The 21,974-nt window shown below is 42.7% G+C and overlaps 1 protein-coding gene across 1 annotated transcript; it reads left to right on the forward strand.

Annotated features, from left to right (window-relative positions):
- The first annotated feature begins 3,458 nt into the window (after positions 1–3,458).
- LOC129705500 (tyrosine-protein phosphatase non-receptor type substrate 1-like) lies at positions 3,459–21,939 on the forward strand. Its single transcript, XM_055649089.1, has 6 exons — positions 3,459–3,504; positions 4,445–4,597; positions 12,095–12,415; positions 13,425–13,739; positions 16,269–16,367; positions 21,213–21,939. Exons 1-6 carry the CDS (start codon positions 3,459–3,461, stop codon positions 21,236–21,238), a joined length of 960 nt encoding a protein of 319 aa, XP_055505064.1. The 3' UTR covers positions 21,239–21,939.
- Positions 21,940–21,974: the final 35 nt, after the last annotated feature.

Below are 21,974 nucleotides of genomic sequence, written 5' to 3' on the forward strand. Positions count from 1 at the left end.
AGGTCTGTTTCCGTGTTTAGATTTTAGAGTTTCGACATACAGCACAGAAACTGGCCGTCCGGCCCACCGACTTAGCGTCGACCAGCGACCCCTGCATATTAATTCTATCCTACACATACTAGGGACAATTTACAACTTTACCAAGCCAATTAACCTACAAACCTGTACGTCTTTGGGGTGTGGGAGGAAACCGGACTCCAGGAGAAAACCCACGCAGGTCACAGGGAGAAACTACAAACTCCGTACCAGCAGCACCCGTAGTTAGGATCGAATCCGGGTCTTCGTCGCTGTAAGGCAGCAACTCAACCGTTGGGCCAACGTGCGTATAGAGTCACGCAAGATATAGTTATGTGTGGCTCTATACCTCCACGACTCTTAGTCTCTCTAACTATACTCTATCATATTAATTAATATATTCTGGGCATGCCCAGTCATTCGCCGTTTGATGATATACATCCAAACAGATGGCCATTGTTTGCTCGTCAATCATTTCAGCCGGGTCTGGAGCATTGTGTACTTTTATTCAAGCTGGTATGGGACTAATCTTATATTCTTCAACCGGTGTGAGGCATGGAGCATAACTCATATTATACATGCTCCCAGATGTCTATGGTATATTTGATCCCTTTGACTAGCTGTAGTCAGTGATCGTAGGTTGCAATCATTTCGCATATCTTGACTCCACTGCTTTAGTAGTTGAGTCGATATCCAATTGGCGACTTGGTGGCTAGTTAATTATAGAAAGCCTCCCGTCGCTTTGACCCTGGTCAGATGAGATTAACACCTCGCACATGCTCCCTATGTTCTTGCTGAAAAAATATTACTCACGCATTCTATCATTCTATTTGTTTTCTCCTCATATGCTTTCAGTATTTTAACATCCCTAAGAAATACTTGCGCCGCTTCTTCCCCTGCGTCACATGGTGCTTTTTGTCATTTTTAAATCACTTTGCCGCCACTCTCTGTGTCTTTTCCATCAGCTGTTATAATTGGTCATGAAATCAAGAATAGCCCCGTTGCATACACTGCTCGCATTATCTATGCATTATCTATGTTGATCCCGCTTCGGGTTCTGCTGCTGCCTTAACATATGTTGAAATAATTCCGCACTAGTGCATCATTCCGAAATGTCCAAAAGCATTACCTGAATGAGACAAGAATGGAGAATCAGGGTTACTTTTTCTTCCTTGATAGCCATCACGAACAGTCACAACCCACCACCTTAATATCCTGATCGTACAGAGTCGTGGTGGTCAAAGGCGAACATGGTGGACATTTATTTAACAACACCACATGATATTGGCTTTTCCATAATACTGTAATGGGGTCTCCGGTTCTACAACAAGACATAATAAACGTTTTCATCTCCCCATTTTAATCTCTAGAGAACTAAACATGACAATTCCCAAGTATATATTTCCGCTCATACAGCACAGTTTGTCCTATGGTTGGGCTGGCTTTATCAATGCAGATATTTGCATTTCTACTATCATTTATAACTTTATCCATTCCTCGGTTTCGGTCCTTATTCCAAATAGTTCGCCTGGTCGTGATCGTTATATGTGATCTAGTTGGAACGCTCATGATTCCAGCCTGATCCATGGTCGTACCCCTCAAAGAAAAAAAGAAACATATTCAGCCAACTGCCAGTAGTTTAAATTTCTCCTTAATAATTTCTACTTCTTCAACTGAGTCCAATCTTTCCGCCCTGCAATGTCCCTCCTGTCCACCAGGACATGTTTTTTCCTTCCACTCTACCGCAATCCCTCCCCTCTCACATAATTCATACAATTTCTGAAATGAACTCACACGTGATACTGCAAATTCATTTCACACATCGGAGGAGCATCATTCAGTCAGATCCTATTCCACCTGGACCATAGGATTCGTTCAACATGTTCCCCCAAAGCAGCTATAACAAACAGATAACAACCTTTGGACCCAAAACCCATCTTGATGAGATGCAATATCTGCAAAATAAAATGCTGCAGTGCTCCACAGCACAACCACGTGGAGTTTGTTTCAGCTCTGTCGCGAGCGTAATCATGCCTGACAGATATTGCTTACTCTGTGGTTTAGCGCAATATAAAGTTTAGTGTCTATTAAGATGACAGAGGAGCTGCATCTGAACAAAGCAAAAATGTGTTATTTACAGTCAATGTACTGCCAAAGTAGTGAGAATCAGCAGCAATTGTATATATAACGCATGTTTAAACATCGAGGCCTCAATTTACTTTCTATCAGGGAATGGACGGCAGGCGAACGCCTTAAATATTGCTGAAGACATGGTAAGCTAAGATTTTTACGAGTTATTTCAACCTATGGCATTAACGCTCTCCACTCAAGTACAGTAACCTGTAACTATATCGCATGAATATCGATTGGATTTATTTATGCACCTTGAACAGCTCTGACATCCTAGTTTTGAACTACAATTGTTTTGTCAATTGTGGGTTCCTTTTAATTAAGATGAACGTTTTAGAATGAAGTGAATTCAGTCGTTTTTGTAGAAGGAGCAGTTGAGACCTGAAAAGCACAGCAAGAGCAGACGATGGACGTAAATGCAATTTATATGTACGAAAATCTTTAGGATACCAAGGTAAATAGATGGGGAATAAGAGCAAGTGGTATTAATGTGCAAGGCCGTAAAGATCAGCATAGCCCGGTGGGCGGGATGGCATGATTCTGTGTGGGTACTACGTGATTCCGGAGTCGTACAACACAGAAACAATTAGGATGAGCTCAAATCGATTAACAAGCAGGACCCAAAATGTTCCAGCGTTTTAAAAGAAAAAGTTATGTCATTGATAAAATTAGTCAAACGTGTAAAGATTTTCGTGATGCTGCCATGGCATTTTGTTTTTTACTCTTTTGAGAAATTGCCTTTTTGCATTCACCGTCTGAATTCAATTGCATATAAGGAGTGATACATATGAATAAAACATTATATTGCAGCGAACGGGAAAAGAAAATGATGAGTTCTGCTCATATGCAGCATTGGATTTATCCAAGTCAAAGATGATTTCAAATATGAAAGGCACGGAGGAAAGAACCACATACGCAGAGGTAGGTTGTGGGTTGTCGCAAGTCATTCGGAACAGTAAACGTGGTTTCTTTTTTTTTTAAGTGGCTTTCTTCTATAAATAATGACCTTTTCGTAAACATTGTATTCACAGATTAAACGAGTGAAAACCAGTCAGAAGCTGATTTATGCCTCTGAGGAGCTGAATGGATTCTCGAAAACCGAAGGGGCCAAATCGAAGAAAAAATGAAGGAATAGAATTTAACGGCGTGCTTAATTTAAGACATCAACATAAAATCCGTGCCAAATTATGCATTATCAACGTGGAACATTTTTGTTGTCATTTAACTATATTTGTTTGACATCAATAATTTAGCTTGTGTGCATTTGCATTTTTATTTCTTGCTGTTGATCTTTTTCAAATAGAAATAACTCAATGGCGACCCTGGCAATTGCATTGATAGATGCCGTGTTTGTTCATCGTGAGTGGAAGTCATATTTCATGAATTCGTTGCAACTAAATGTTATGTCTATTCATAGCAAATCCCCCCTAAGTTATCCTTATATGAACTACGAAGATAACGATCAGCGCCATGTGATATGTTCCCTGAAATAATGTGTAGGCTGGCATATTAATTTACTCTACCAAATTGCACCTCAAACATTTCCGACTGGAGGGGATGTTCAACATGGAGAAGCTTATACGTTTAAATAGATACCACCAATAAAAGGGGCGTTCCCAAGTCTGAATTCTCCCCCCATTTAGAAAATAGTCTATGCCTTTATTCCTACTACCAAAATACATGTCTCCGCACTTTGCTATGATGTATTCCATCTGCCACTTCTCAGCCCACTCTCTCAATCTGCCCAATTCTTTCTGCAGTGTCCCTGCTTTCTCTACACTACCTACCCCTCCACCTATCTTCGTAAGTACCTATGATTCAACTGTGGTGATGTGGGTCAGAATAACTGTATACCATCTAACTTCCTTCATAAAACAGAGTTTGGAATATATCACGAAAATTATGGAGATTTGGTTGATGTGAGGGATGTTTCACATCATGTGGGGATTGTGTCCTTATTGTTTTCTTTAACCCCTGACCCTTTCCGGCCAATTCATTCATATGAGTAATATGAGTCCAAGTCATTGGTCTTGTGACATCTTTAGTACACGAGTTAAATATTGTAGTACTAATACTTGTAATGTTATATGTCGTGTTTATCTATGTATGTAATTCAAACTCATCTTGATATCTGCAGCTTTGCATTGTTTTTCTATTTGCACAAAAACCGTTTTCCCCACCTTGCTCCGCTTTGTCCTGTGCTGTAAATTCAATAAGTTTTGTTCAGATCGATGGTATATTTAAAAACTTATTAAGGTTTAAAAACCGTAAAACCCGCGACTGCGCATTTTGGGGACAGTTCCCGTGCGCATCTTTGCTGGCGTCGCGAAGGGCACCCAACGAGTCCTCAGCCGCGCCTGCGCAGTTGGACTCTTTCCAGAATTGAGATGGCGGGACGGCGACGACGACGAGCCACGCCAACAATCTGGAGCATGGGCCCTGAAGCTGGCGGGTACATTTTAAAGTGATCTTCCACGCTACATATAATTAAACACGGGTCAAAAAGATTATGTCTTTGTTTGAGAATTGCTTAACTAAAATAAGTGTATGCACAAATTCTAATAACAACAAATCCTTGTGCAATTGTGTCCCATGATAATATGGCGAGTATTTCTTTTGGCGCTAAATATAAACCAACAAGTATATTCATAGAAACATAGAAACTAGGTGCAGGAGTAGGCCATTCGGCCCTTCGAGCCTGCACCGCCATTCAATATGATCATGGCTGATCATCCAACCCAGTATCCTGTACCTGCCTTCTCTCCATACCCCCTGATCCCTAAAGCCACAAGGGCCACATCTAACTCCCTCTTAAATATAGCTAATGGACTGGCCTCAACTACCTTCTGTGGCAGAGAATTCCAGAGATTCACCACTCTCTGTGTGAAAAATGTTTTCCTCATCTCGGTCTTAAAAGATTTCCCCCTTATCCTTAAACTGTGACCCCTTGTTCTGGACTTCCCCAACACCGGGAACAATCTTCCTGCATCTAGCATCGGAGTGTTTAAGAGGGGATTGCAGATGCTGGAAAATCGAAGGTACACAAAAAGCTGGAGAAACTCAGCGGTGCAGCAGCATCTATGGAGCGAAGGAAATAGGCAACTTTTCGGGCCGAAACCCTTCTTTTTGATAGGACAATATTATGGAAAATTATTTGAATTTATATTTCTGTTTATGCATAACATTATTAAACAATTGAATTAGTAAAAACATAATAAAATATTGTTTTTGTTGTCTCGATGGAGCATTCCAATCTCTGTGGAGTCCACTGATCGTTGAAAGCCTAGAATCAACATTCCCTGCGCTCTCTTCAGTGTCACCTATGCAAGAAACATAGAAACATAGAAACATAGAAATTAGGTGCAGGAATAGGCCATTCGGCCCTTCGAGCCTGCACCGCCATTCAATATGATCACGGCTGATCATCCAACTCAGTATCCCGTACCTGCCTTCTCTCCATACCCCCTGATCCCCTTAGCCACAAGGGCCACATCTAACTCCCTCTTAAATATAGCCAATTAACTGGCCTCAACTACCCTCTGTGGCAGAGAGTTCCAGAGATTCACCACTCTCTGTGTGAAAAAAGTTCTTCTCATCTCGGTTTCAAAGGATTTCCCCCTTATCCTTAAGCTGTGACCCCTTGTCCTGGACTTCCCTAACATCGGGAACAATCTTCCTGCATCTAGCCTGTCCAACCCCTTAAGAATTTTGTAAGTTTCTATAAGATCCCCTCTCAATCTCCTAAATTCTAGAGAGTATAAACCAAGTCTATCCAGTCTTTCTTCATAAGACAGTCCTGACATCCCAGGAATCAGTCTGGTGAACCGTCTCTGCCCTCACTCTATGGCAATAATGTCCTTCCTCAGATTTGGAGACCAAAACTGTACGCAATACTCCAGGTGTGGTCTCACCAAGACCCTGTACAACTGCAGTAGAACCTCCCTGCTCCTATACTCAAATCCTTTTGCAATGAAAGCTAACATACCATTCGCTTTCTCTACTGCCTGCTGCACCTGCATGCCTACCTTCAATGACTGGTGTACCATGACACCTAGGTCTCGCTGCATCTCCCCCTTTTCCAATCAGCCACCATTTAGATAATAGTCTGCTTTCCTGTTTTTGCCACCAAAATGGATAATGAACATAACGGAAGTAGGCGAGCAGGCAATGGGATGGGCAGATATATAACCATATAACCTGTTCCCAGAATTTTCAACTTGGATCAAGAAGGTTAATCCCAGTCATTCAATAAATACAATTGGGCACATTTATGTTTCACTAAATCGTTGTATATGCGAGACAAGCGACGAACATCTTTTTAAATTGCTATTATCGTCTACAATCCACTGTTCATGTGATTTGCTGGGTGCCGAGAAACGATCATCAAAGGTCCTTGCCGGTCAATATTCCCATCGTCCAAAATTCGCTAAACATCACTGACGAATATTTTTAATAGGTAGAACTGTAGCACTTCCACGACCTGCTTTCCAAAACAATAAATGTCTAACAATGTACTGGACATTCAACGTGGAATATGATATCCAATAATAAATCCTTGCATTGTAATTTCATAATTTAATAGATGTTATTGATGAATCTAACACGTGTGGATGAATGGTTAGTGTCCTTCATTTGATTGTAAAGAAAACATGGAAATAAAAGATTAGTGCAGGAATATATTGTATCCATTTTCTGGTATTGTTACTAACATCCTCTGTAAGATTTCCACATTCTGATAATTTCACAACTTACTGTTTCACCGTCCTATTTTCATTATATCCTTAAGTGGCCAAAATGCGCCTGACATCCTTGCGATATTTACCATACTCGTTATGATAGACGATAGAGCATCCAAATCATGTTAAGAGAGTAGGATATATTCGGCGTGAATATCTTTACGTGGAGTCATGTTTCACCCAAATCTATTGAATACATAGAGGCACAGAGCTACACTGCACTGAAACCGGACATTAGCCCAACTCGTCTATGCCAACCGACCTAGTCCCGGGTGGCTGCTCCTACACCCCATCCCTCCATGTGATTCTTATCCATGTATGTCCAATGGTCTTTTAAATGTCGTAGCGAGATTTGTTTATTTGATGAATATGGTTCAACGCATTGTGGCAGACAGAATCAGCGAAACGCTATTGCTAACTTCTTACCACCATAAACACGATGAATGGTTTACTCATGGTGGCAGGCAATTACTACTAGCGTACCGTGAGGTATCAGTGCCGGGGCCTTATTATTTCACAATATATATAAATCTTTCTCAATCAGTTGCCCCGGCCTGCGCACACGCACACACGCACAGAAACGCACATACACAGACACACACACATCCACCACACACTTGAATGGGTTCAATCTGACACTGATGGAATGTGGGGCCGCACAATGGCACAGTATGTAGAGCTGTTGACTCGCAGCGCCAAATACCTGAGTTCGATCCTGACTTCAGGTGGTCTCTATGTGGAGTGTGCACGTTTCCCCGGTGACTGCATGTGTTTTCACCGGGTACGCAGGATTGTGGGTTAATTGGCCGCTGTATATTGTTCCTAGTGTGGTGACATTGGATGAGAAAGTGGGATAACCATAGACAGAGTATGAAGGGATGACCAATGTACAGCGTGGGCTCAGTGAACCAAGAGACTGTTTCCATGCAGTATCTTTAAACATTTAGAATACATTTAGAAATTATAAAACATGTTATTTGTTTAGTATGTCTTAAAGTCTGTTTTTAGTGTTTCTTAGTGTGTTTTGTGTGGGGGGTGGTGTGGGGGGGGGTAAGGGGGAAACCGTTTCGGCCGCCTCCTCCATGGAGAGGCGACTTTTTCCAGGTCGCCTCCCCCGTGGCCTAACAGCGAGGATCGGCGCGGCCTTTCCCGGAGACGCGCCCGGGGCTCGGGACTCCGGCGGCGGGTACAGCGTGGACTGTCAGCACGGAGCTGGGGCTCGCTGGAGGGGAGCGCTCCGTTCCGTTGGCCCGCAGCAGACGGCAGCCTGAAGCTGCGGTCTGCACAGCTCCAGCTGGCGCGGCGTCTACAGCCCGGGATCCCTCGTGGGGGACCCGGGGAAAAGAAGAAGCTTCCTCCGCCGGCCCGCGGCCATCTTCTACCGCGGGTCCGGTATGGACTTACATCACCCCTGGAGGGGAGCTTCGACCGCCGGCCCTGCAGACTGCGGTGCTTATGGCTGCGACGTGGAGGGAACTTTAAATCTTCGGCCGCCGGCCTGCGGCCTACACCAACTAAAAGCCGCGGTCTCCGGTGGGGAGGAGCCGACTCTGGACTTACCTGGACTTGTACCTTGTCCTTTTACCATCTGGACGCCCGCAGCAACGGCTGCGGAGGGTTGAGGTCCCGACCACGGGGGGAAATGGAGGAGGACTGGCCAAATTGTGTGCCTTCCACCACAGTGATGAATGCTGTGGTGGATGTTTATGTTAAAAATTTATTGTGTTTTTGTGTGTGCCCTTTATCATTGTATCGCTGCTGACGTATCATTTCACTTGCACTTTTTGTGCAATGTGACAAATAAACGTTGTATTGTATTGTATTGTATTGTCATAATGAAAATCGGGTTAGGTTAAAATTTCTCCCTCTGTTCGACTTGAAAATCTATCGAATGCTTCACGGCTATGGGCAGATAAGCAGCTTTGATGATAGTCCCATGTAAGCTAAGGTAAACTAAATTTTACACAAGACGACAATAATCATATCATACGGAATTAGTCTAATCTTGAGATGATACCAGAAATAAGTTCTGCATCATGTTCGGAGCAGATATACTTGGCCAAAGGCCCGTGCCTATGCTATACTGTCCTTTGTACTTCTCAAAGGCCTTGCTAAAGTCCATTTAGACGACGTCTATGTCCCTGGCACCAGCAATCTTCTTTGCTGCTTCTTCAAAATACTCTGGGAAATTTGTCACTCATGCACAAAGCCATGCTTACTATATCCACTGTACGGATACCATTCCAAATACAGGTGTATCTCATCCCTCCACTTCACTCTGATTCATTTGTTCACTGTTCTCCATTCTGATTCAATGAATCAAACGCGAATCCACATTGGTATTTTCCCATATATACCTGTGTGTCCTTACGTGTGTCCAGTCACCTCTTTGTTAATTTGAGCAGTCAGGTGCGGGATTAACAACAATAGACAATAGACTACAGGTGCAGGAGTAGGACATTTGGCCCTTCGAGCCAGTACCGCCATTCAATGTGATCATGGCTGATCATCCACAATCATTAGCCCGTTCCTGCCTTCTCCAGGCCCGAAACGTTGCCTATTTCCTTCGCTCCATAGATGCTGCTGCACCCGCTGAGTTTCTCCAGCTTTTTTGTGTAACCTTTTCCCCATATCCCCTGACTCCGAAGAGAGGTTAGTCTACGTGGTAGTCTGGGGTACGTCCGCAACTCTCTGTAATTTCTAGCTGTCTTGGGAGTAGCTGTTCCCAAACCATGCCTTGATGCGGCCCGATAAAATGTTTTCAATGACTCATCTTTTGAGGCTGGGCTGTTGGGGACATGCGTAATTGCCCAAGCCTTCTAAGAGAGTAGAGGTATTGGTGTGCTTTATTTGCCATTGTATCGACGTGGCTGGTCCAGGACAAATTGTTGGTGATATGTATTCCTAAAAACCTGGAGCTTTCAGCCATCTTTACTTTAGCAGCGTCAATGTATATCAGGGTATGTGCACCGCTTCGCTTGCCGAAGTCGATCATAACCTCTTTGTCTTTCTTTCATTAAGAGAACGGTTATGTCATGATATAAGGAAACGTCTCTGTCCAGAGTCCCTTAGTCCTTGTAATATATGGATTTCCATGGATTATTGGGATTCAGGCATTGATTGACAACCAGCACACAAGGATGTGACAATACTATAGTATAAACCCTCTAATTCAGGTCAGCACTTTCAACTACCTTAGGCATTTACTGATCCAGGTCATTACTTCCAACTGTGGCACCCCCCTTGCATATACAGTAGCTTGTAGCACCGTGTACGTAAAGCAGGACTGCGCCTCTTTGCTTTCTGATTGCATTCCATCTGGATATCTGTGGAGTCTCCAGTTACCTTCAGGTTTCGCGTCCACAGGAAGTAAAGCAGTTCAGACTACACTGTCCGAAGGACTTATGCAAGTGCATTGGAGCATCTTGGAAGATAGAAAAATAACTAACAGTGAGGTACGGATTTCCCTGCATCCCAGCAAACTTTGCCAGGCTATTTTTATATAACCACAACTCATACAATGACCGAAACTTGGAGATGTTGCATACAATTCCCTCGTCCAAACCATTAGTATATAGTGGAAATATTGTATATATTGTATAGCTGGGGTCCCAGCACTGAGCCTTGCGGTACCCCACTAGTCACTGCCAGCCATTCTGAAAAGGACCCGTTTACTCCTACTCTTTGTTTCCTGTCTGCCAGCCAGTTCTCTATCCACATCAATACTGAACCCCCAATACCGTGTGCTTTACGTTTGTATACTAATCTCTTATGTGGGACCTTGTCGAAAGCCTTCTGAAAGTCCAGATATAACACATCCACTGGGTCTCCCTTATCCACTCTACTAGTTAAATCCTCTAACATTTCTATAAGATTCGTCAGACATGATTTACCTTTCATAAATCCACGCTGACTTTGTGCAATGATTTCACCACTTTCCAAATGTGCTGCTATCCCATCTTTAATAACCGACTCTAGCAGTTTCCCCACTACCGATGTTAGACTAATTGGACTGTAATTCCCTGTTTTCTCTCTCCCTCCCTTTTTAAAAGGTGGGGTTACATTAGCTACCCTCCAATCCCCAGGAACCACTCCAGAATCTAAAGAATTTTGAAAAATTATCACTAATGCACCCACTATTTCTGGGGCTACCTCCTTAAGTACTCTGGTATGCAGCCTATCTGGCCCTGGTGATTTATCGGCCTTTAATCCATTCAATTTACCTAACACCACTTCCCGGCTAACCTGGATTTTACTCACTTCCTCCATCTAATTTGACCCCCGGTCCCCTGCTATCTGTTTCACCGTGCCCGCCCACCGCCATCCTCGTCGATTATGGATTTTCTCACTGAATAATACAAAACCGTTTCACCAAACCGACGTAACACTGAGAGCTTTTCGGTGGTGGCGAAAGCAGAAACGCCGACAACAAAAGAACGAATGCCTCAGAAGCAGCGGTGAAGCAATTTATGGCTGTTTCCTGTTAAACCCGACGCAGTTTTCACCTGCAATCTCTATTGAATGGCGAATACCTCCCTCTGTTATGAACTTTAAGTATGTATTATCTATTTCTTTGCTAAACTATAGACCAATGGGTCTCACCAATCTTATCTGAAATGATTTCGCAGACTTTTCTGCTGAAATGACGCAAACTTCCGCTATCATTGCACAACCGTGTACCGATGTTTTTGCAGAGACTAACTGAGCAAAATGGGACTTTTCTCTTCATCCTGTGCGGAAAATCAAATGGGGACTAGCGCTTAAATGTCGTCATCATAGCTTGTGTTATATTTGTTTGGTGTATTGATTTCTCTTCATTCAGTGAAAGTCCACAGCAGATTGTGCCGCTGTTGACAGCAATGCAAGTAAACTTAAGTCTCGCCACATCGACATGAGCCGCGCTGCAGTCACAGAAGGAGTGACGTGCTTCATCGTCTGACAATTCAACCTTCAGATACGTTCACTGCTCCACACGCCCTGTGATCACTTGCTGCAGAATGTTGTCCAGTATTGCACTTCGCTGTTTCTCTTTTTGGGGGATAATTTTCACAGGTACATGGCATCCCCATAAACCGTTTATACAGACTAAAACCTACATCTATTCAAGGTTTCTTTAATGCGTGTCTTTATTTCCATCTGCAATTAGCCCTGCTCTTGCGTTTAACCTTCTGGTGTGAAATATTCCTAATATGGCCTGTTTTTCTTTCCTTTAGGCTCTGGGGAAACTGCAGACAATGTAAGTCAATTTCCTCAAGCAGTAAATGTCTCGACGGGCCAACATGCTTCGTTTCACTGCTCTCTTCCCTTCTTTCGTGAAGGGCCCAGCGTAAGCGTACATTGGTGGAAACAGGGTGAAAATGATTTTTTCATCCCAGGCCCTGACGGGAGAACGATTTCCGGCGTCAGCACTAAATTCAGTGGCTTCCTGAAAATAGCCAATGTGAGCCGACAGGATGCCGGAGTATATTATTGTACCATCACCCGCCGAGGCACTTTAGTTGGCAACGGAACCGGATCGACATTAGTTGTGTTGGGTAAGTATGTTTAAACATGTAACGAATGCGATTTCGCGACTGTGATATTGCCCGCAAGTAACGTGTTTTTTTCAGATTTTAATCATTCATACAGCCAGATGAATACTATAAATATTGTAATTGGTAAATCATACCATAGATGGTCTGCATGCTGATATGTATAAACAAGACGTATTGGCGATATTAATCAAAACGTATCTTATGTATTGGATGTTTATTTCCAAAGCACAGCATAACATCTGTACAATACAGGTAGCATTGTAGTGCCCGTCGTGAATACGTAAAAGACATATGCAACTATGATAGTGGGTGACCCCATACGATATACCATTTCGCCTGCGTTAGAACAAGTGTTTGTTTATATATTGGACGTTAGAGTCATTCAATTGTTCATCCAATTTGCGGTGAACCTCACTTTGACAATGGAAGACGCCCAGGACAAAAAGATCAGTGTGGGAATGGGAGGGGGAGTTAAAGTGTTGGCTAGTGGTGGGATCCCGTTGGAGGTGGCGAAAATGCCGGAGAATAATGTGATGTATGCGACGGCTGATGGGGTGAACGGTGAGGACTAGGGGGACTATGTCCCTGTTGCGACTGGGGGAGGGGGGGTGGGGGCAAGCGCGGAGCTGCGGGTTATCGAGGAGACACCAGTGAGGGCATTGTTTATGATGGAAGGGGGAAAAACCCTGTTTCCTATTGCATGAAGGCATCTCAGATGCCCTGGTATGGAACACCTCATCTTGCGCGCCGATGCGGCGTAGACGGAGGAATTGGGAATAGGGGATACAGTCTCTACAGGACGTAGAGTGGGATATACATTTACCATCATGTTTTTCTTCACTAGACAGCACGAGTAAACGTCATCTCTGATTTCAAATCGGGTATAAAGATTCCGTTTACATTATTATAAAAGCACAATGAACGCGCGAATCCGCCTCACATTAACCATTCGCACTCCGCGCACTTATTTTCTACTAATATAAACGTATCACTGACCTTCATTCCCTAGTTCCGCCAACTCCACTGAAAATTTACTCTGGAATTCCCGAGAAGACGGAATCCTTCTTTATTCTCTGCGCGACATCTCCCTTTTACCCAAAGGATATCAGCTTCATCTGGTATAAAGATGGTATAAAAACTACAACGGATTTAGTTAATAGCAACAAGCCCACCGCAGATGGATTGTATGAAGCTTCCAGCCGATTAAAGGTGACACAGTATGGCCCGTCCGGCACCGTTTACACCTGCCTTGTGAATCATGTAACTCGCAGTGTTCCTGCAGCAGCTACTTACGTTGTCATCAACTCCGACACAGGCAGGACAGGTAAGATCTCTATTACCATAGAAATATACGTAAAGTTTGAGATTTCACAAAATGTTGCATGATATGAATTACCGTTAGTCCGGGCCTGAAACTATCAACCATGAAGATCCGTCTATTATAATCACATCCGCTCGATTTCCATGTGGCTGCAAATGTTCTCATCAAGTACACGCAAAATTGTATTTTGACAAGTTAATTGGGAGCTGCGAATCTCAAGAAAGCTATTCCCACAAATCTCCTCGATACGGTATAACCGCTGGTTTTCCTTTTTCTTCAGGGGGAATAGGTTGTAATTGCCCCAGTAAAGCATCCTCCGTGACCAACTGCCCTTCATTTCTGCCCAAACGAGAAGACCCCAAACTTCTCCCAACTCTTCACTGAACCAGCCACAATGATCTCATCTATCATTCTCGCAAACAACCTGTGCATAGCCCTAAATTAAAAATTAGTGATTCTCAACCATTTGTCACGGTATCCTGTCCTTTGGATCCACTGCTTCATCCATGAGGTCTAAAGTTCCACGATCTGCCTTAAATCTTTTATCAGCTTACCAGAATTGTGTAATATTTCCTCTTTCCCGTACGCTTCCAAATTCCTCAAAATATAAGCATATCTTGGCTCATTTGTCCAGTCTAACAACGACCTTCTCACGTCTCCTGTTTTTTTTTAAATGTAGGATAACAGCACTCCCATAACAAACACAGAAACCATTCCCCGCCACCGCGAGGGTCAATTGTTTGATTCTAATCAAAATGCCGTGATCCCGATATCCGACTAACATATCTCGCTCTGCCGCCATGTCTCCACTGCCGGATGACATCTGCTCCTTGCCGAAAGTCCAAGGAGCTGAAACGGTGTCTCCCGTTCCCTGAACATGACATTACTTCCTACAGATCAGAAATGTTGCAAATAATTTAAAGCTTCAAATAAAGTAACACGCTGAAAATATTCTCATTGACATTCCTGAATTTTAAAGCGAATATAATTTGTGAGTCGGACAGACGGTTTGCTGTCTCCGATTTAATCAGGAGTATCTCTCATATTGAACTTTCATTTTAATAAGGAATAAGTGAACACCGGTTCGTTTTTTAAAGCTGTTGTTCTCGTAGTAAAGTATGAAAAACATTATTTCTCACTTATATGAATAGGTTCAGAAAATTACGCCTGAAAGCATGAGCAAGAAAGCGTTCGGCACAGTAGCCTTCATCATTCATAATATTGAGTATAGAAGTTAAGAGGTCGTGTTACAATTGCACGGGACATTGGCGAGGCAACATTTGGAGTATTGTGTTCAGTTATGGCCATCCTGTTACAGGAATTATGTTGTTAAACTGTAAAGGGTGCAGGGAAGATTTACGAGGGAGTTACCAGGACTCGAGAGCCTGAGTTATAGGGAGCGATTGAACAGGCTCAGACTTTATTCCTTGTGCTGCAGAAGGATGAGCGGTGATCTTATAGAAGTTCTCCGCATTAGGGGAACAGATAGGGTAAACGCACGGTATTTTTCTCAGAGGAGGGGAATAAAAAATTAGAGGGCAAAAATAAATCTGGACCAGCGCATGGAAAGGATAGTTTTAGGAGGTCATGGGCCAAACGGCAGGCAAGTGGAACTAGTGTGGATGGGCTATATTGGTCCGCGTGGGCAAGTTAGGCTGAAAGGCCTGTTTCCACATTGAATTACTCTTTGACTCCACAAATGTTGGTGGGTGAACATTTAGGGACCAGTAACTACAGTTCTATTTGCGAGAACATAGTTTTGAATCAACACAGGGTTCGTCCACAAGGTTAAAGTCCGAAGCTGGTGCAAGGTCAACTTTGATGGTATTCGACAGGAATTTACAAACGCTTGGTGGAGGCTTGGAGCAGACGCAACCAGGATACTTATTGACCAGCAGAGTTAATCCAGCACTTTGCATCATTTTAACTTACAACGATTGAGTTGAGTAGGTTATTTGCAGCCAAAGCAGCTTTGGGGAAATGGAATGCTCTTCAAAGTGCAAAGGCGAGAGTTCTAAGCATGCATGTTCATGCTAAAGTAATAGGTAAGACAAATGAGAGTAAAGAAGCCCAGATGACATGCAAATTTGAGTCTCTGGTCAGGAAAAAAAGGAGATATGGGCCAGTTATAGGCAGCTGGGATGAAGCGTATCCTTGAAGGAGTTTAGGAGACTGAGGAGCATAATTAAGAAGCAAATCAAACGGGCAAAAAAAAGGCAATGGATAATTCTAGCAAATAATATTAAGGAAAATATGAAGACATTTCGTGAGTACACTAAGAGAAACAAAAAAGGTAACTAGACAGTGATATAATGCCTGCTGTAACCTTTGACAACCTTCCTCCCAACCATCAATTTTATTAAATTTATTAAATTCAAATCTGTCAATTGTATTTGTTTGCTTTTCGCAAATGTTCAAATTATTAGTAGATTTCTGAGCTTGCAGCGTAATACATCAGATTCAAGGGAGAGGGATTTTCCGATTTCAGGAGCTACGATATTCATATGTATCTTATGTATTTCAATCTTACAGGTATTTACACCATCAATTGTGTCAGGATAATGTGCGGTTTAGTAACGTTACTACTGCCTCTTCTCGTTGCATCATGTTGTATTGCAAGAAAAAATAAAGGTAAAGAAAATTTAACCCAATTAAGCATTTTGTTCAGGGAGCTATAGCTATAGAAAGGGAAGCTCGTGATGTCTCTTTTCTTGGGCAAAATAGCTTAATTTATCTTGTCATCTCGGTCGACAAAGCCATTGTGGGCCGAGGGGCATTTTCCTATGCTGTGTATTTATGTTTTATGTTACAATGAGTGGTCTCCCTTCCATGAAAGTATTCATATTCGCCATTCCGCCCATTTTTAAGTATACTAATATCCTACTGTATCGTGCTGTTCCCCTCAGTACTGAAGATCAATTATGTGTCACCTGTCCAATTATGTGTCACCCATACTTCAGGAATCAGGTTTGATTCTGGTTCGAACAATTTGCAGGACTGGAAGCAACACAACTGCGCCCATTGCTTTCTGTGAGCAGTTGAGGTTTAGTCTCTTTCCCGCAGCCAGCCACGAATCGATCTGCAAATTGTCTCTAATTACGTATGCGCAGATCTTTTTTCATGTGTCATATGTTGCCAACCTATCTGACATTCCTTTGGAAATCTAGACAGTTTACATTTGTTTTCATTGTCAAAGCCCTGCCTCTCCGTATTTGCTCTCTGCCAGGTCAAATTATATGAATCCCAGCAATCGGGAGAGAATGCTAACTGGAGATTCTATTTAATTACCAGCGGCCTGGCTCCCGAAAAACACTGACTAGAATTAAAAGGCTAACGACATCAGCATATTAATATCGATTCGGGATAAAGCCATGTCTTTGCATATGATCGTCTCCATCGATCTATATTAACCACCAACTCTATGAGAACCGTTTTTTTTCGGGTGACAAAATGCCATTTTTGTAACTTGAGAATAAATTAGTATTTTTAATTTACCTGGTACCCAGAAGGAAGGAGAAATGTCTGATATTAATGGTATGTACTCAAAAATGAAGCATGGTCCTAAAAATAACTGTCGGTAGTCTGGGATGCATTTAATTGCCCTTAGATTAATCTGAAGTAACATTTCACATTTACACGCCCATGGAAGAAGTAAAGTTAAAATATCTGTGTTTGCCTTCAATACAACGGAAATTAGATAGCAGTATCGTTGCTACCAATACCTCTCGGTAGCAGCCGTTGAAAGGGTCTTGTACGTTAACACGATTGCTAGATGAAAACCCATCGCCAAGATGATATATTGCACTCACTTCTAAAAATTCGTGCCTCGTGTCAACAAAATGTCTAAGGTCTGTTAAATGCTCGTACATCCAGAGCAAAAACCTGAATGCCTACCACGGATGCATATATGTGCCGTTTTTGCCTTGCACCCACTGCATGCCCAGTAATTACCATGTGAAGACTCGAAGACAATGGTAGGACGTCCAATCAGTACAGAATCAAGCTGCCCTCTATTTGCGCACAGAAAGAAACCCCAATGCACCCGCAATCATCTCATTGGACCTTCTCTGAACTGTGTCGTGTAACGTTCTTGCGAAGAACGGCACTATCAGGCTCTAAAATGGATCCAGACGACAGTGTTCCTTAAGCGCATCGAAACAGACGACGTCTTTGCTACTTTGCACACTGACAACCACTTGGAAACAGAATTTTGATGTGAAATGAAATGAAAAATCGCGTACGCGATTATTTCCGTTCAAACAGTTGGCTGTAATTTGCTTATTTGCGCTTGTAAATGCTAAGATAAAGCAAAGACGTTTACGAAGATAATAAAGGTCATTTACGGCTAGGAAGCCTTCCCCCGCCATCCCCACACGGCGATTGTTTTAGCTAATCAGATCTACAGTGCCCTCCATAATGTTTTGGACAAAGACCCATCACTCATTTATTTGCGTCTGTACTCCACAACTTGAGATATTTAATGGAAAAAAAATCACATGGGGTTAAAGTGCACATTGTCAGATTTAAAAAAAGGCGTTTTTATACATTTTGGTTTCACCATGTCGGAATTACAGCAGTGTTTATACATAGTTCCCTCCCCCCATTTCAGGGCACCATAATGTGTGGTGCACAGCAATGTCATGTAAATGAAAGTAGTCATGTTTAGTATTTTGTTGCATATCCTTTGCATGCAATGACTGCTTGAAGTCATCGATTCGTTGACATCGCCAGTTGCTGGGTGTCTTCTCTGTCGATGCCTTGCCAGGCCTGTATTACAGTTATCTCTAGCTTATGCTTGTTTTGGGGGCTAGTACCCATCAGTTTTCTCTTCAGCATATAAAAGGCATGCTCAATTTGGTTCAGATCGGGTGATTGACTTGGCCACTGAAGAATTTACCATTTTTTAGCTTTGAAAAACTCCTTTGTCGCTTTAGCAATATGTTTGTGATCATTGATTTGCTGTAGAATCAACTGCCGGCCAGTTTTGATGCATTTGTTTGAAATTTTGCAGATAGGATGTGTCTATACACTTGAGAATTCATTCTGCTCCTACCATCAGCAGTTGTATCATCAATGAAGATAAGTGAGCCAGTACCTTCAGCAGCCATACATGCCCAAGTACTGGCTCACCGATGAGGTGGTATGCATTGGATCTTGGGCAATTCCTTCTCTCCTCCATACTTTGCTCTTGCTATCACTCTGATATCTTAATCTTCCTCTCATCTGTCTCATCTGACCTTTTTCCAGAACTGCGGTTGCTCTTTTAAGTACTTCTTGGCAAACTGTAACCTGGCCATCCTAATTTTGCGGCTAACCAGTCGTTTGCATCTTGCAGTGCAGCCTCTGTATTTTTGTTCATGAAATCTTCCACGGAGAGAGGTCATTGACAAATCCACACCTGACTCCTGAAGAGTGTTTCTGATCTTTCGGATAGGTGGTTGGGGATTTTTCTTTATTTTGGAGAAAATTCTTCTCTCATCGGCAGTGGAGGTCTTCCATGGCCTGTATGTCCCTTTGCGATTATTACGGTCAAAAATGCACTCTTTCTTCTTAAGGATGTTCTGAACAGTTGATTTTGGTAAGCCTACGGTTTGGCTGATGTCTCTAACATTTTTATTCGTGTTTCTCAGACTCATAATGGCTTCTTTGACTTTCATTGGCACATCTTCGGTCCTCGTGTTGTTAAACAGCAATACAGGTTTCCAAATGTGATGGAAAGACTGGAGGATAGACTAGGTGCTGAGAACCCCCTTAAACACACCTGAGCAATTACAAACACCTGTGAAGCCATGTGTCCCAAACATTATGGTGCCATGAAATGGGGGGACTATGTATAAACCCAGCTGTAATTTCTACATGGTAAAACCAAGATGTATTAAATGGTCTTGAATAAAACCTGACAATATGCACTGTAACTACATGTGATTTTTTTTTCTATTACAAATCTCAAATTGTGCAATACAGAGTCAAATAAATAAATGATGGGTCTTTCTCCCAAACATTATGGGGGGGCTCTATTACTCGCTTTTTTTAGTACTGTTGGAGCAGCAGAAGTGATAGACACGTCTATTCCTGTAATGGGCCATCGAATCCATTTTAGAGCCAGATTGTGTCGTTCTCCGCAAGAATCAATTCACCTTTGTTTAGAAGATTTCTCGTTTAGTCTATGGAAGCGATTGTGCCTTATTTTTAGTTTAGATTAATTTCGTTTAGTTTAGTTTAGATATATTTTGTTTAAGTTTAGTTTAGATGAGTTTAGTTTAATTTAGTTTAGTTTAGATTAGTTTAGCGATACAACGCAGAAAAAGGCCCTTCGGCCCACCGAGTCCATACCGGCCAGCGATGCCCGCATACTTACCATATCCTACACAAACTAGGAGCAGTTTTACAATTATAGCAAGCCAATTAACCTACAAACATGTACGTCTTACGACTGTGGGACCCGGTCTCTGGCGCCGTGTGGCAGCAACTCTTACGTTGCGCCAACGTGCCGCCCCAAATCTGCTCTAAATTTGAGCAAATCTAGGATAAATCGAATGCCGGTGAATCAAGAAAGGACAGGTACTCATACATGTACGCATTCAGGCTAGACATCAGTACCTCCGCCCTTCGGCATGCTTCGGCGTTCAATAAGGTGATGATTGACCTTAGCTCTGCGTTTACCACTGCCAACCGAAGTATTGACGGCTTTACTTATTTAGTACATATTTCATCTCCTGACAGAAAATATAAAGTGGAGAAAAAAAGTCAAATTCTTGTCCTTGCGCATAATGTATCAAATAGATTTATATGGCAAAGTTAGACACAAGATGCTGGAGAAACTCGGCGGGTCAGGCATCATCTCAGGAGAAAATGGATGTGGCGTTTCGGGTCCGGACCCTTCTTCAGACTGCATGCAGCAGGGAGAGTAGAGGGAACATTTGAAAGCGAAGTAAATTAGGAAAAGTCGGGGCCAGCTACAGATGACCTCAGGTAAAGTGGTTTCCCGATGGGTTGACTGTTGGCCAGGGACGGGTGTGAGTCCAAGAGGGATGCATAGTTACGAACTGCCGAATTCGGTAACCAACCTTTAGTGGAGGGCGGCGAGGGGCGGGGGGAGAGGAGGGTTGGGGGGGAGGGGTGTTGCCGGCCTTGATTGGTCCTGTTTTTTCTTCACCTCAGTTCCGCCTCCCCACACAAACACGCGCGCGCGCGCACACGCACACACACACACACACACACACACACACATAAGACGGGTCCAGACCCCAAGAGTCACCTGCCCATTTTCGTCATATATGCTGCCTGACCCGCTGACTCACTCTAGCACTTTGTGTCTATTTTTGGTATAAACCAGTATCTGCCGTTCATTTTTATTACTTTTAGTTGGCAGCCTGTTGTAATAATTTCTGATCTTGCGATGCTCTCGTGTCTGCATGAGATTTAAAGCAACTTAAAAATTAATTAATGTTCTTCCCCCTAATTTTCATCTCGTAGACCAAGCAGAAACCGACGCATGCTAAAGTGATCTACGCTCCGCTCGTTACGGCAGGAAACAAGAAAAGAGAGCAAACAATTGTACGGATAATGCCACTGACAACTAACAGCCAATAAAGCAAATGCGAGGTGCTGATGTAATCTATTCAGAATGGAATCCCGAGTAGTGTCCGTGCTCAAAGTGATGTCTTGTTATTTGTGTAATTACTTATCAGCTCGTCCATTCTCTGACAAAAAGCTGCAACAACCCTCAGAGAAAGGACGAGATTACTATATTACAAGCATGAAGCACTGATTTTACGTCAAAACTCCTAACCAACTGAGCCCTTCACCTTCAACACTTGGGGTGATATGGGTTGCAAATGATTGACAAAGTTATGTTCAAGTAAGTTTCGGTATCCATGCGTTTAGCAACTGTGCTCCCTGTCTTTGCATATCTTTTGTAAAGGTAGGCACCTAAATTATAATTTCTGTAAAATAATATGCACTCCCAAACGTGCTTTTACCGCATTCTTTCCAGTCGCTTTGCAATTGCTGAATGTTTGAAGATTAAAAACAAACATGATCAGAAATGGAAACGCTGTACATCATATGAATAAAAATCGAAACGATCAGAGACGAAACCAATCCGTCTTGACTCGGTTGGGGAAAAATAAACATGTAGTGGGAAGCCTTTTGTTGCATGCTATCAGTCAAAGAAAAGACTATACATGAGTACTATCAAGCCGTCCACCGTGTACCATTAAAGGATAATAGCCTTCA

This window comes from Leucoraja erinacea, chromosome 17 (genome assembly GCF_028641065.1).
Source record: "Leucoraja erinacea ecotype New England chromosome 17, Leri_hhj_1, whole genome shotgun sequence".
Lineage (NCBI taxonomy): Eukaryota > Metazoa > Chordata > Chondrichthyes > Rajiformes > Rajidae > Leucoraja > Leucoraja erinaceus.